The sequence below is a fragment of the Caenorhabditis briggsae genome (assembly GCF_000004555.2).
Source record: "Caenorhabditis briggsae complete genome, chrI, whole genome shotgun sequence".
Taxonomy (NCBI): Eukaryota; Metazoa; Nematoda; class Chromadorea; order Rhabditida; family Rhabditidae; genus Caenorhabditis; species Caenorhabditis briggsae.
The window spans coordinates 8,162,322-8,174,676 of NC_013489.2; the positions used below are offsets into that span (position 1 = coordinate 8,162,322).

Sequence of the window (12,355 nt, forward strand, 5' to 3'; positions counted from 1 at the left end):
TTTCGCGGAGTTTTTTCCTTTTTTGCCGACTCCCTGAATAACCCCATTATATCCAATTAGAGGAACCGTTTCATTAACAAGTTTACCGTAAATAATAAGGTCAATTTTCAGAATGGAGGCATTCATGGTATCTTTTGAACGTCAGAAAGATGCGAAGTTCTGTATGTATCGAGAAAACATCCCGAATTTTGAATCGAGTAAGTTGTTCTTTGTGATAAATATTCGCATCAAATCAATATCCGTTGTTTCAGCTTTAAGCTCAATAACCAAATCAACGAATAGCATTAAAATCCTGCTTGAAGACATATCAAATGTTCAGAAAGTGATAACAGATCCATGTGAACAATCTTGTTCAAGTTGCTCACCAAACGTTTTGAACAAGTTCCTTGGAATTGAAGAAAAACTTGTCAATAATGTTGAAATCCCTGATTCCGTGCCTCAAAAGTCAACAAGGCCGTGTCTGGACGACGAAAAAGAAGGAAGCTCTGTCGTCCAGCCGCCCGAAAGCGGGAATCGGCACGTACAACTCATTTCTGAGCAAGAATTCAAGAGTATTCCGAAATATCAGCTTGGCCGGCTAACATTGGATAATTTGAACGAAATCGTCGGAAAAATGGATGAATTCCTAACAAAAAAGAACGCAATTCTTGGGAAAACGAACAAGCAAATCACAAGACAAGACAGAGAAGTTTTGGATAACTGGAGAGAACTGGTAAGCTGTGAAAAAAAATCGAATTCTATCTTGTGAAATATACGTTTCTGTTTTCAGGAGATAAAAGCAAAAGGTCGTCTCCCAACTACGTTATTCTTCATAGAAAACGACATTCGTCCCTTGCTAACTGAGCGTCTTCGGCTGTCCTTCGCAAAAGCTATTCCATGCTTACGCCATATTCGAAGAGTACGAGAGGAAAGATGCGGGCCGCTCACATTTTACTATGCATAATCCATTAATCTCAATATACTTTTATTCAAATTGTTCGGGATTTAATATCTATTCATTTGTATTTATTCATAAAACATATATTTTTAATCAACCATTAATACTTGTGTGAAGATACCTATGAATCGGTTCAACTTGATATCTGCAGAAATTTTATGTCTTCGTCGTTAATCAATTATTGCAGGAAAAAATGTCTTCAACTCGTCCAACAGCACCACCACCTCCTACACCAAAACCAGGAAGAGTGAAAGTGTATCGAGCGCTGTATGATTTTCAAGCCAGATCTGTTAGTTTTAAAATTTATAATTTGTATGGATAACTCTAAGATTGATTTTTAATGCTATCCTAACGTTTATTTTTAGTTGGCTAGTATGATAGTCGGAAAAATCATAAACCACCGGTTTTGTTCGGAAAATTGAAAAAAATACCCCCGATTATCACTATTTTATTTTAAGGATGAAGAACTGGCATTCACAGAAGGAGAATTGATGTATGTCAGCGATGAGCAACCTAACAAAGACTGGTTCCAAGCAAGCATTGGTGGCAAGAAAGGATTAGTTCCTGCGAATTACGGTAAGCACAAAGATTTGAGAATATTTGATCAGGTTTTGAAAAAAATCTCCACTTCAGTGATAAGTGAAAACATGGAAGAATTGCCGAACCCTCTACATGAAGCAGCTCGGAGAGGAAATATGGATATGCTGGCAGAATGTCTTCGAGAACGTGTTTCAGTCAATTCACTCGACAAATCAGGTTCGACGCCTTTGTATTGGGCTGCTCACGGCGGTCATTTAGCTGCCGTAGACATGTTGCTCAAACAAACAAAGGTCGCAGTTTCAGTTCAGGTGCTGTTCTGGCTTTTTCAGGTGGGAGCATTTGATACATTTGCAGAACAAACTTGGTGACACACCACTCCATGCCGCTGCCTACAAAGGGCACACAGAGTGCGTGCGGTTACTTCTGGAAGCCTCCGCGAATGCATTCATTAGGAATCAGGACCAGAAACTACCAATAGATGTTTCAAAGGTGAATATCAGAAACATGACCTTTGATGTTTATTATTATTAGAGAAAGTATGCATATAAGAAATACAATTGTTTTGACAGGATGCTGATATCTCTGCCCTACTCGACAAAGCAATGAAGGAGAACAGGGTAAATGAGCAAGAATATGCTGAGTATTTGTCGGATTCTGATGCTGATTAAAATGTATTATAATAATCATCATCTTAAATTTTGTGCATATCAAATTACCATGTGATAAATAAATTATGATTTTTTTGCAATTCCTCTGATTCTCTGATTAATGGGTCCAAATGCTCATACTGTATATCTATGTCTCCGTGAAAATTCCACCTCACTTTCACCGTCTCAATGTCGTTCAGGGGTTTCGCACTGAACACTGTTCAATTTTCTAATTCTTAAAACTTTTACTCTATTGCGCAGATATTTATCTAGACAGAAAAATAATCAAATATCATCGTTTATTGAATTCACATGTAAACATAGTCAGAAGGTTCACTAGTCATGTAGTCATTCGTGTAGATGTTTGGGCTCTGTGCCGCATATTGATGATGAGAAGAGATGGCATCAGTTGAGTGCCACGCATATTGCGATGAGTGAGTGTTTGGAAGTGCAAAATACTTCTGGTTGTCGAGAATCGATGTACTCATGTTCGCCTGACTTCCCATTTCGAGCTCCTGAGCTTCGACACAATAATCGGACGTAACTTGATTCTTCTTCTCGAAATGAAGTTGTGAGTTGACGATGCGAGTGATGCTGTCGTCGTTGAGCGGCAAATCAGCAATGAAATTCGCTATCTCCTGAAATTCCGATTGTAGTAATCCAGAAATTCGTTCAATGTACCATGTCATTCTCAGTAATCGGAAGAGCAGCTGCGTCACTTTCCAGATTCGAGTCCAAGTAGAAGCTCTCGACGTGTGCCATGCTAAAAATAATTAAAAAACGTTCTCAAAAACATATTCTTACTCTGGGCCTAGTGATTCTTTCGATGCGAGGTAGCAATGACAGAATCTCTTTCTGAGTCTTATCTTGTCCGATTGGAAAGAGTGTTAAGGATCTAGGTGTTCCCGTTAATATAAATTTTCGTTCACTTATTTTCCGATGTTCTTAAAGTTTGCGTGTGACCTATTTTTTAAATTTCAGATGACAGAGGAATGGGTTTCGAGAGTATTAGATGTATTTATTCAAACTCAGGCAAATAAGTCGATATCCCTGACGGATCATTTGCTAAAACTCAATCCAGATAATGTTGAAATATCGAACCGATCCCAGACGGAAACACGAAGAAGGGTTTACTACACAAAAATCGTATTCAAGAAAATTGAAAACGAGAAAAGTATTACAATTATTTTCAAAGGTTCAGAAGATAGGTAAGATCAAACATCTGTTTTTTTTTTTCATTTCACTAATTGCTTACGGATTCCAGTTTTTGGAAATTGCAACCAAAGAGTTCGGAAAGTTTAGCTATGCTGAAACTTAAGATGAACGAAACTTTTGAAGCGAACAAATCTAGTAAGTAACTACGTATGATAGTCTCTAATAATCACCTATACTTTCAGGAATGGCAATACCACATAGTGCGAGTAAATCCAGACAAGTTCCGTCACTCTACAGTGAAAATTCAGCAAATAGGTTGGTTTTGTTTTGTTTTGTTTTAAATCTTACAATACATAAAACCTCACTCGCTATTGAAAGTACAAGAGCATTTTTCATCGTTTTTTGAAGGGTATTTATAGTTCATAAAATGGTGTAGCGATGTAGCGATTAACTTCAGACATTCATTCAGTCACTCTGAAATTTGATTGAAATCTCTTTTCAAAAAATATGTTCTGGTTGTTGAAATTCGGATAAAGTTCGTTTCATTCTAGAAACTGCTATCCAATGTTTCAGAGAAGATGGGAATTTGAAATACAAAACGTTTGATTTCAGGACTATCAGAGAATTGGATAAACATTCGGAAACTTCTCCAAGTATACGCAATCTAACTCCATCAGTCTCCTATAAATACCAACCGACTGTGTCCACCCTCAAATCCACCTCGTCTCCGAATACACCTAAAAGCATTCACAGCGTTCCTCACACATCGTCAATCAATTCCAGTTATTATGTTCCGGATAAGACAAAAAATTTGCCAAAGTGATTTTTTAAATTCAGAATTAGATGCATATACTTCGAAGGATGTTCAAGATAACATATTGACTATTTTGAATTTTTCCAGCTCGTCAACAACTTATTCACAGAACAAAGAATATAAACCGTTGCAACCAACAAGAAGAGTTTATGACTATTCATCGAAGCAGAAAATTTATTCATACCGCAGGTTTTTCTTTGCTTATATTTTGATAATTTTTCTCAAAATTCTTATTTTCAGTTTGCATAACATCAAAAACACTTGTTATTTCAATGCAACATTGCAAGCCCTCGCTTCATGTCCGTCAATGGTTTCTCGATTTCATCAGATGTCGTTAATTATGGAGAGAATAAAACTCAGAAGTTTCTATAGTGAAAATACCGACATAAAAAACAAACTTGCATTGTTTGTTGGGTTCCAGAAGGTTTTCATGTTTTTGACTAAACCAGAAAAGAGTACAGAATCTTTTAATAGAGATGTGAGTCGATTTGCATTAATTCAACTTTTTCTTAGTTTTCAGGAACTCAAACGTATTCTTGAAAACCTGAACAAAGTTATCTCTGGCTTTATCTACGACAAACAGCAAGATGTTCAAGAATTCCTAGATTTTACGTTCCATGCAATCGACGATATAATGAAGAATGAAATGCCACGGAAAGAAGCTATTGGTGATGAAAGTTCTGTGTTTTATGGAGGCAGCATTGCTTCATTGAATCCTCTTCTGCCAATGCGCTACTCCATTGAATCCTCTAAAAGCTGTTGTAAATGTGACGACGAAAGCACAGTGATTGCAGTTGATCATTTTCTCCGTGTTTCTATGCAGTGAGTTTGTATAAAGAGAGGCTTACAAGATTCCCAGCAGTGATGTTTGGAATGGTCTTTTCGGAATTGCGGAAAAATCCGATTTTAAAAATTTTGGAATTTCGGAAAGTTCCGGTTTGCGAATTTCAAGTAGAAATCCCCTTTTCCCATCACAAAAGCCCATAAACGGTAAAAAACTGAAATATGTTCGGAATTCCGTTCCGAAAATCCCTGGTCTCACCCTATGAAAAATTATTCCCAAAATCTGCGGGGCCCTAATTAATAAATTTACATGATTCAATTTCAGGCCTTCTGATGGTTTCACTTCAGTAGAATTAACTGATTTGATTACGAATGATTTCAAAGCAAAAAAAGTTGAACGAGACTGTTCAAAATGCAAATGCGAAAGTGCCATTAGCAGAGATCGATTCGTCACTTTTCCTCAGTGAGTTTGGTTATAACCAAGTACAGTCCGAAAAATATAATTTTAGATGCCTTGCTGTACACCTGAAACGTTCGTGTCGAGATGAAAATCAGACTAATTACAAAAATGAACATGACATCAAAATTCGTCTCGAACTGGATCTCTCGAAATATTCCTCGTTCTGTCCAATCGCGGAAAATGCAAATACATCGTCTAGTAAACTTTCTGTCAAAAACTTCAACAGCAATCTCGAAAAGAATCATACTCCTCTAAAAGTGCTAGGAGGTGCACGAGAAGTCTCACTGGACACTGAAGAAGTTCAGTTCGACAACGAGATTATCAATCATTCGTTGCATTTTAAGCCACTGCGTTCTTACCCGAACATAGTGAGGATGTTGGAGGAACTTGACATTAAATACGACGATGCCATTTTGAGGTGATTTTTTTTTATTCCGACCTTCGTATCTGGCTTTCACAATGAGAGACAATCAAAAAATTTTCAGAACCCACGTCAAAAAGCTCGCGAAGATCAGACCATCTGACATGACGAAGAACGACGAACCAGACCAAATCCAAGAAATTGAAGCCGATGGTAATTGCTTTTTCCGTGCCATCTCCTGGTGTTTAACTGGTTCCGAGGCACATCACAAAAAGTTACGGAGAGCAACTGCTGATTATCTTAAAGATAATAAACCAGCTCTGAAAAAGTACCAAAGTAACTTCGAAGCACATGCGAAGAAAATGAAGCAGAATGCAGAATGGGCGACTAATTGCGAAGTTGCTGCCATTTCTAAAATGCTGAGTGTAAACATCTATACATATCTGTCTAGTGGTTGGACTTGTCAATCCCCATCAAACAACGAAGTTACTGTCGTTGGATCAATATATTTGAACAATGTTTCGGAGCACTACGAGCCGGTTCTATCGCTGAGAAAAGGACAATCCGAAGCCCGAAGTATCAGGGCACAAAAAAGGTCTGCTCCTGATAGTGACGACGAGAAGAGTATGGATGATAACGATGAATCCTTCAAGCCTGCTAGACCGAAAATGAATGGAGATTCTAAAACTTCGAGAAAGGAAGCATCATCCTCGAAAGGATTCGTGAATGATAAGAAAACAAATACGGTAAATTGATCAACTATCCGAACATTATTAATAAAGATTCTCAGACGACGAAGGACAACGAGCTTGCTAGTTATAACCTTGTTGCTGTCATCTGTCATTATGGGCCGTCTGTTCTCGCAGGACACTATATTACTTTTTCGAAAAGCATCTATTGCGATGAATGGTTGAAATGCGACGATGAAACGATTACGCCTGTTTCTAAAAATACAGTTCTCACTGAGGCAACGTCTGCTGGCTACCTCATATTCTATGATCGAAAATAGGACAACTCAACTACGTTCCCATCTTGTTACTGCCTACATTAAAATTGAGCTCTGTTCCTTTAACTTTTTTGCCTCCCGTTGTTTGCCCCATCTCTTTTTATGTCAACCGAAACATTTCGAGAAAATCTAGAGAATGTGAAACAGAACCGGTATTAAGATCGGCTAATCGGTCTTATACGTAGTATTTGTTAGTTTTCTTGAAAGTATTTTGTAATGAGAAGATCTTTTGTCTGTTGAAATCATTAAAGAATTGTTTTGCTGTAAATTAAAATTCCTGTCCTCACCTCTAGAAAAACGGATAAAAATCACTAAAACCTTATTTGGGTTATTCATGAAAATGTAAAAAATGTAGAGGAAGAAGAAATGCAAAAAATTCCTCGAAAACGCAGAGAATGAACCAACCTGGCTCAAACTTTGGAGGAAACAGGAGAAAATCATAGGGAACATATTCACAAATTATCCACTTTGAAAATTTGTCTGAAGTTTCAGCCAAATTTTCAAACTTCTGTAAACGAGTTGGAACAGGAAGGAGATGAATATTGGTGAAAATCATCATTGGGATCTCGAAGCCGAACGATATGCTTCATTTTTTCTGGACTTGTGTTGCTGACCATTTCTTCAAGAACCGAAGTAAACGAAACGTTGAAGGTTCCAACTCACTATCTTTGTTCGAGATGATCATTTTATTGAATTCGTTTAATACCCATTCCATGAAAAGGTGATGAGGAGGAGAGAATGCCAGTTTTAATGATCTGAAAATAGCCATTTTTTCAGTTAACTTGGGAATATATTATTCACTCACACAAAACCAGTATCGTTTCCTTCCACAAGACCAATACTGAGATTTTTCGAGTTCGATCTCATCTTCAATTTTCTGTACTGTAATTTTGAGCAGTGAAACTTTATGGGTTTCTCATCACTGTTGGCAGCGATTGTCGTTTTCGAAACTGAGCCGCCGATTTTCGCAACTTATCAGTTTGCCTCCTTTTTTAATAAAATTCACCTTGACAACGAACTCTTCTGTCATCTGTAACAAAATGTAAAATTTTTTTGATTAAATAGACTATTTTGGGAAGCGAAAATACATATTGTAACAGAATCACCAGAAAATTTAGAAGAACGATGATGTTTTCAAAAAAAAAAAACAAAGCCTTGAAGATGGATTTGTTTAAAATTATACCGTAAGATTTCTTAAAGGCGCAGTTTTATATTTGCAACTGCGCTGTGAATCCATCAGCAAATTTGACCGGACACGCCTTTCAAGCATCTTACGGTTACTTGAGGCGGAAACCCCGGAAAAAAAGAAACTCCGCGAAAACTCGGAGAATGAACAAATCTGGCTGAAATTTTTTGGGAAATTGGAGAGAACCTATTTATAGGGAACATACTGCGTTCTCCGAGTTTTCGCGTAGTTTTTTGATATTTCTTTGGTTTTTGCCTCCCCTGAATAACCCCATAAATGGAATGGTTTTCTCGGAGTTTTCGTTTGCAGCTAGTCATTGTGCAATGCATTTGCACGCTATGTATCCAGTTTTTTCTTAATTTTTCAGGTTGTTATGTTACGATATTTCTTTTCGCTTCTCAAAATATTTCATTCAATCGAACACTTGACAATTTGTTACAGATGACAGAAGAGTTCCTTGTCGAGGTGAATTTCGTTAAAAAAGGAGGCAAACTGATAAGTTTCAAAAATCGGCGGCTCAGTTTCGGTAACGACAGTTTAGTAATACTCGCCGCCAATGATGATCCCTTGAAGTTTCACTGCTCAAAAATACAACACAGAAAGTTGAAGACGGGATCGAACTCAAAAAATCTCAGTATTGGTCTTGTTGAAGGAAACGATACGGATTATGTGTGAGTGAAGATCTATTCCCAATTTAATTCAAAACATGGAAAATCGCATGTTCAGATCATTAAAACTGGAGTTCTCCCCTCCTCATGACCAATTCATGGATTGGGTGATCAACGAATTCAATAAAATGATTACCTCGAACAAAGATAGTGAGTTGAAACCTTCCCCATTTTGTTTACTTTGGTTCTTGTAGAAATGGTCAGCAACACTGCAAAAAGAAAACAAGCTCCAATGCTGTGTACGACCAATAACATTCTGCAGCCAGTTTCTCGAATAAAGCCACTGTTCAATGAAGAAACGATTAAAAAAGAACGAGACTATATTTTGAAAAGATCGATTACCCCACAACTGCCAAGGAAGGAAAATTTGCACGAAGGCTCAAACCCGATGGACGAACTTTTCGCAAACAGCGACCCAATAATTCATACTCCCAAAATTGAGCAACTCGAGGAAGTAAAAGACCAGCCGTTTGATCTGTATTAGTAGGTTCCATTATATCCCGTTCGAAAATTTCGGTGTTCAGAGTGTCAAATGAGTACTCTCCACAGCCAGGGAAGACCGCTTCCACACTTGTGAGTGTAAAGACTTCAAGTCCAGGAAAAAAAGAAAATAAGGAAAACCGTACGGCTTCGAGATCCCAAGCGTTGTTGTTTGATGACCAACCAAAGAATAGGAAGAAGAAAGATTCTTCACCTGATTGGCAGCCATCTGAAGAGTTTTCACCGAAAGGAAAGGGTCCCAGCTCCCGGAAGGATGATTTTCACCAATACCCATCGCCGTCCAGTTCCACCTCATTTACCGAAGTTTTCGGTAATAGAAAGTAATCTGATACATTCCAAATACTTTTGATAGAAATTTATTTCAGATTGGAAAACATTGGAAATTCGTGCTATTTCAATTCAACACTGCAGGCGTTGTCATCATGTTATCCCTTCAGCTCGCGGTGTGTCCATTTGAAACGGACAACTAGTTTCGAAGGAAAGTTATTCAAAACGAAAGAGACCGAAATGAGCACGAAATACGAGTTTTTTCAACTTTTCATAGGTCTAATTTCCTATCTCAGCTTGACAGATGATGATGATGATGTGTTCTCCAAAAACTTGCCGACAAGAATAAGTCGTAAGGTAAAAACTATAATAACGAATATACAGTTCATAGTTGTCAATCTTCCAGAAACTAGAGGAATTCCGAAAAATGATTGGAAAAATAAACACAATTTTGGATAATTCCCTCCAGCAAGACGCTCATGAGTGCCTAGGAACTGTACTGGAAATAATGAATGATTTGTTTCAATCCAACCGCACTTTGGTAGGACCGCCGCCTTCAAACATCAATGTTTCTCGGCTCAATCCAGCAGAAGTATTCAAATTGACTATAGAATCGATGTTGGTGTGCCAGCAGTGCAATACGGTGGTTTTGAAAAAAGATTTTCAGAATGACATGAAGCTTGACGTTAGGTGTGTTATTTTGTCCAATATACGGTTCTCATATTCCTTCGTTTAAGCGACAATTCCTCCGTACAAGATTTGGTGAATTCGTGGGGGAAGTGGACTTCAGTGGAAAGGAGATGCTCTCACTGCCAAGCAAATGTATCTTCAACGAGTGAACGGATTTTTGAGTTTCCGAGGTATGTATACACGTCTTCCTCCTTTTGTTTATTTGGTTTCCAGCTCTCTCATCATCACCTTGAAACGCTACAATTATGAGAGAAACGCTGTCAAAAAGAAGCATTGCTCTGTTGAAGCGTCATTCAATATCAATGTTTCGTCGTTAGGAGTTTTCAGAGATGTCGATCATATCCATTTAGAAAAGCTAGACATTGACGAATCTTCGATATTTCCCTCGAAGCCGTTTAGCCCCAGCGAGAAAGTCATACCAGACGATAGTCAAGAAGAACAGACCCTGAAAACAACGTTGCCAGAGTCAACCTCAGAGAAAGATTCACAAAACGACATTGTCATTGAACAAGTGACCACACCGAAAGAACTCGTTTTTGATCTTCTCACTGAATGGAAAACAGTTAAAGGAATTCTTAAACGGTTGGATATCGATCATGCTGAGGAGAAGTTGAGGTATGGAGAGAAAAATGAATTAAAATTCGAAGATTTGCTTGCAGATGTCATCTAGAAACCCTCAAGCATGAAAGCGGCAAACAGATGACACGCACAGACCTCCCAGGAAAAACCGCCTTCATTTCTGCAGATGGAAACTGCTTCTACCGAGCCATATCATGGTGTCTAACTGGTAGTCAGAGATATCATAGGAAGTTGAGAATAGCTACGTCTGAGTATCTCAAGAAGAATGAAGAATCAATGAGGAAGTTTTGCGGAGGGGAGCTCGACTACAAAAAATACGTCGAGAATGTTAGGAAAGATGGAGAGTGGGCTACCTCGTGCGAAATTTATGCTGTGGCCAACTTGCTCGATGTAGAAATCGTGACTTTTCTAGGAAGTAGTGGGTGGAGATCCCACGTCCCTCACGACGGTGGTTCCTCAAAGGAGTGTATTTTTCTCAGCAACACCAGCTGCCACTTCGAACCAACCACTTCATTGAAGCCATTCATCGCAGAAAAGGAAAAGGATGAGAAAAGCGAGATCTATCAAAGCAGTCGGTCAGACTCACAATGCAACCAAAAAAGATGCCGAGGGGAGAGTTATTCAAAGGACACAACTTTAGCTTACAAAAAACTGAAGATTGATAATACACCGGTATTTTTGCATTAACATATTTTTTCATAAATCATACTTTCAGGAACCGACTGGACCTAACTACTCCTTAATGGCTGTTGTTTGTCACTTTGGAGAGTCACCGTATGACGGTCACTACGTGGCCTATACCAAGAATTCATCAAACGGGGAACAATGGGTTTATTGTTCAGATACGGAAGTGCACGAGGTCAACAAAGACGCCGTCGCTAATGCTATACGCTCTTCAGGGTATATTTTCTTCTACGATCGGAAAAATTGAGCTGTCCTTTTATCTTGTCTTATGCACCCCCGCATCGAGTTTATTTATGATTCAGTTCTTATTTGCTTTCATCGTATTTCAAATAGTTTATTTTTGCTTTCATCGTATTTCAAACAATTTATTTTTGCTGTGTAATTCAAGTATAAATGTCGTTTTTGTAAATAAGTTTTCCAACTACTGTCAAATTTTTACAAAATAAATGAAAGCCAGGCAACGATCAAAGTGACACCTCCCAGAGGTGTGTATTTTCTGGTGGATTCCACTCCTGTGATGCTGTAATGGTAGCATGGTCCACAGAAAAGCAGAATTCCCACAGAGAATAAACCGGCTGTTGCAAGAGGAAATCTAGCAGATGGAGATGACAAAAGCGCCAGCGAATGAATCAAATGATAACGAGAAGCTGTGTCGAACGCAGTTCGGCGACGTTCTTCAATCGATGGATCATCACGAAGCACTGAAATTTTGTCTGATTTTTGATAACTCGTATGAGCGTGAACTTACCATGTGAGCCATATGCTCCTAGAGAGATAGCAACAGCTCCTGAAAGGCCTGCAAGACGAATGAATGGCGACATATCCACACCTGGTTGTGGAAGAAGAGCTTCAATAGTTGGGGAAGAAGCAACTGTTGGGAAAAGTGCCGCGAATCTTAAAATTCGAATTTGCAATTTTACAAATCTACATATCGAAACCTTACCTTTTGATCGGAAAGAAATCAGTAACTGTGTTGACAACGTCAGTGATAACCTGGGCCATGTATCTGAATGTTGAACGTTTCTGCTCAATAATTATAACCAATAGGGAAATAAATAGTCGGCTTTCGAACTGTTA

The 12,355-nt window shown here is 38.3% G+C and overlaps 6 protein-coding genes across 6 annotated transcripts; 4 read left to right on the forward strand and 2 right to left on the reverse strand.

The window, feature by feature from the left end:
* Window positions 1–112: 112 nt before the first annotated feature.
* Window positions 113–943, forward strand: Cbr-ska-1 (the record flags this gene model as incomplete). Its single annotated transcript, XM_002639726.1, has 3 exons — window positions 113–197; window positions 252–712; window positions 770–943. The coding sequence occupies 3 exons, from the start codon at window positions 113–115 to the stop codon at window positions 941–943; spliced, it is 720 nt and encodes a 239-aa protein (XP_002639772.1).
* Window positions 944–1,130: 187 nt separating this feature from the next.
* Window positions 1,131–2,145, forward strand: CBG02217 (the record flags this gene model as incomplete). The annotated part of the gene is made up of 5 exons (XM_002639725.1): window positions 1,131–1,226; window positions 1,396–1,513; window positions 1,571–1,785; window positions 1,832–1,966; window positions 2,047–2,145. The coding sequence occupies 5 exons, from the start codon at window positions 1,131–1,133 to the stop codon at window positions 2,143–2,145; spliced, it is 663 nt and encodes a 220-aa protein (XP_002639771.1).
* Window positions 2,146–2,432: 287 nt separating this feature from the next.
* On the reverse strand, window positions 2,433–2,886 carry CBG02216 (the record flags this gene model as incomplete). The annotated part of the gene is made up of 2 exons (XM_002639724.1): window positions 2,433–2,762; window positions 2,806–2,886. The coding sequence occupies 2 exons, from the start codon at window positions 2,884–2,886 to the stop codon at window positions 2,433–2,435; spliced, it is 411 nt and encodes a 136-aa protein (XP_002639770.1).
* Window positions 2,887–3,105: 219 nt separating this feature from the next.
* Cbr-duo-3 lies at window positions 3,106–6,706 on the forward strand (the record flags this gene model as incomplete). The annotated part of the gene is made up of 9 exons (XM_045238201.1): window positions 3,106–3,332; window positions 3,389–3,474; window positions 3,522–3,594; window positions 3,892–4,098; window positions 4,181–4,915; window positions 5,202–5,339; window positions 5,386–5,754; window positions 5,822–6,443; window positions 6,488–6,706. The coding sequence occupies 9 exons, from the start codon at window positions 3,106–3,108 to the stop codon at window positions 6,704–6,706; spliced, it is 2,676 nt and encodes an 891-aa protein (XP_045092061.1).
* Window positions 6,707–8,330: 1,624 nt separating this feature from the next.
* Window positions 8,331–11,525, forward strand: Cbr-duo-2 (the record flags this gene model as incomplete). The annotated part of the gene is made up of 9 exons (XM_045238205.1): window positions 8,331–8,560; window positions 8,616–8,707; window positions 8,752–9,040; window positions 9,496–9,682; window positions 9,732–10,015; window positions 10,063–10,185; window positions 10,229–10,630; window positions 10,675–11,266; window positions 11,310–11,525. The coding sequence occupies 9 exons, from the start codon at window positions 8,331–8,333 to the stop codon at window positions 11,523–11,525; spliced, it is 2,415 nt and encodes an 804-aa protein (XP_045092062.1).
* A 188-nt stretch (window positions 11,526–11,713) lies between these two features.
* On the reverse strand, window positions 11,714–12,280 carry CBG02213 (the record flags this gene model as incomplete). The annotated part of the gene is made up of 3 exons (XM_002639721.1): window positions 11,714–11,979; window positions 12,027–12,172; window positions 12,222–12,280. The coding sequence occupies 3 exons, from the start codon at window positions 12,278–12,280 to the stop codon at window positions 11,714–11,716; spliced, it is 471 nt and encodes a 156-aa protein (XP_002639767.1).
* Window positions 12,281–12,355: the final 75 nt, after the last annotated feature.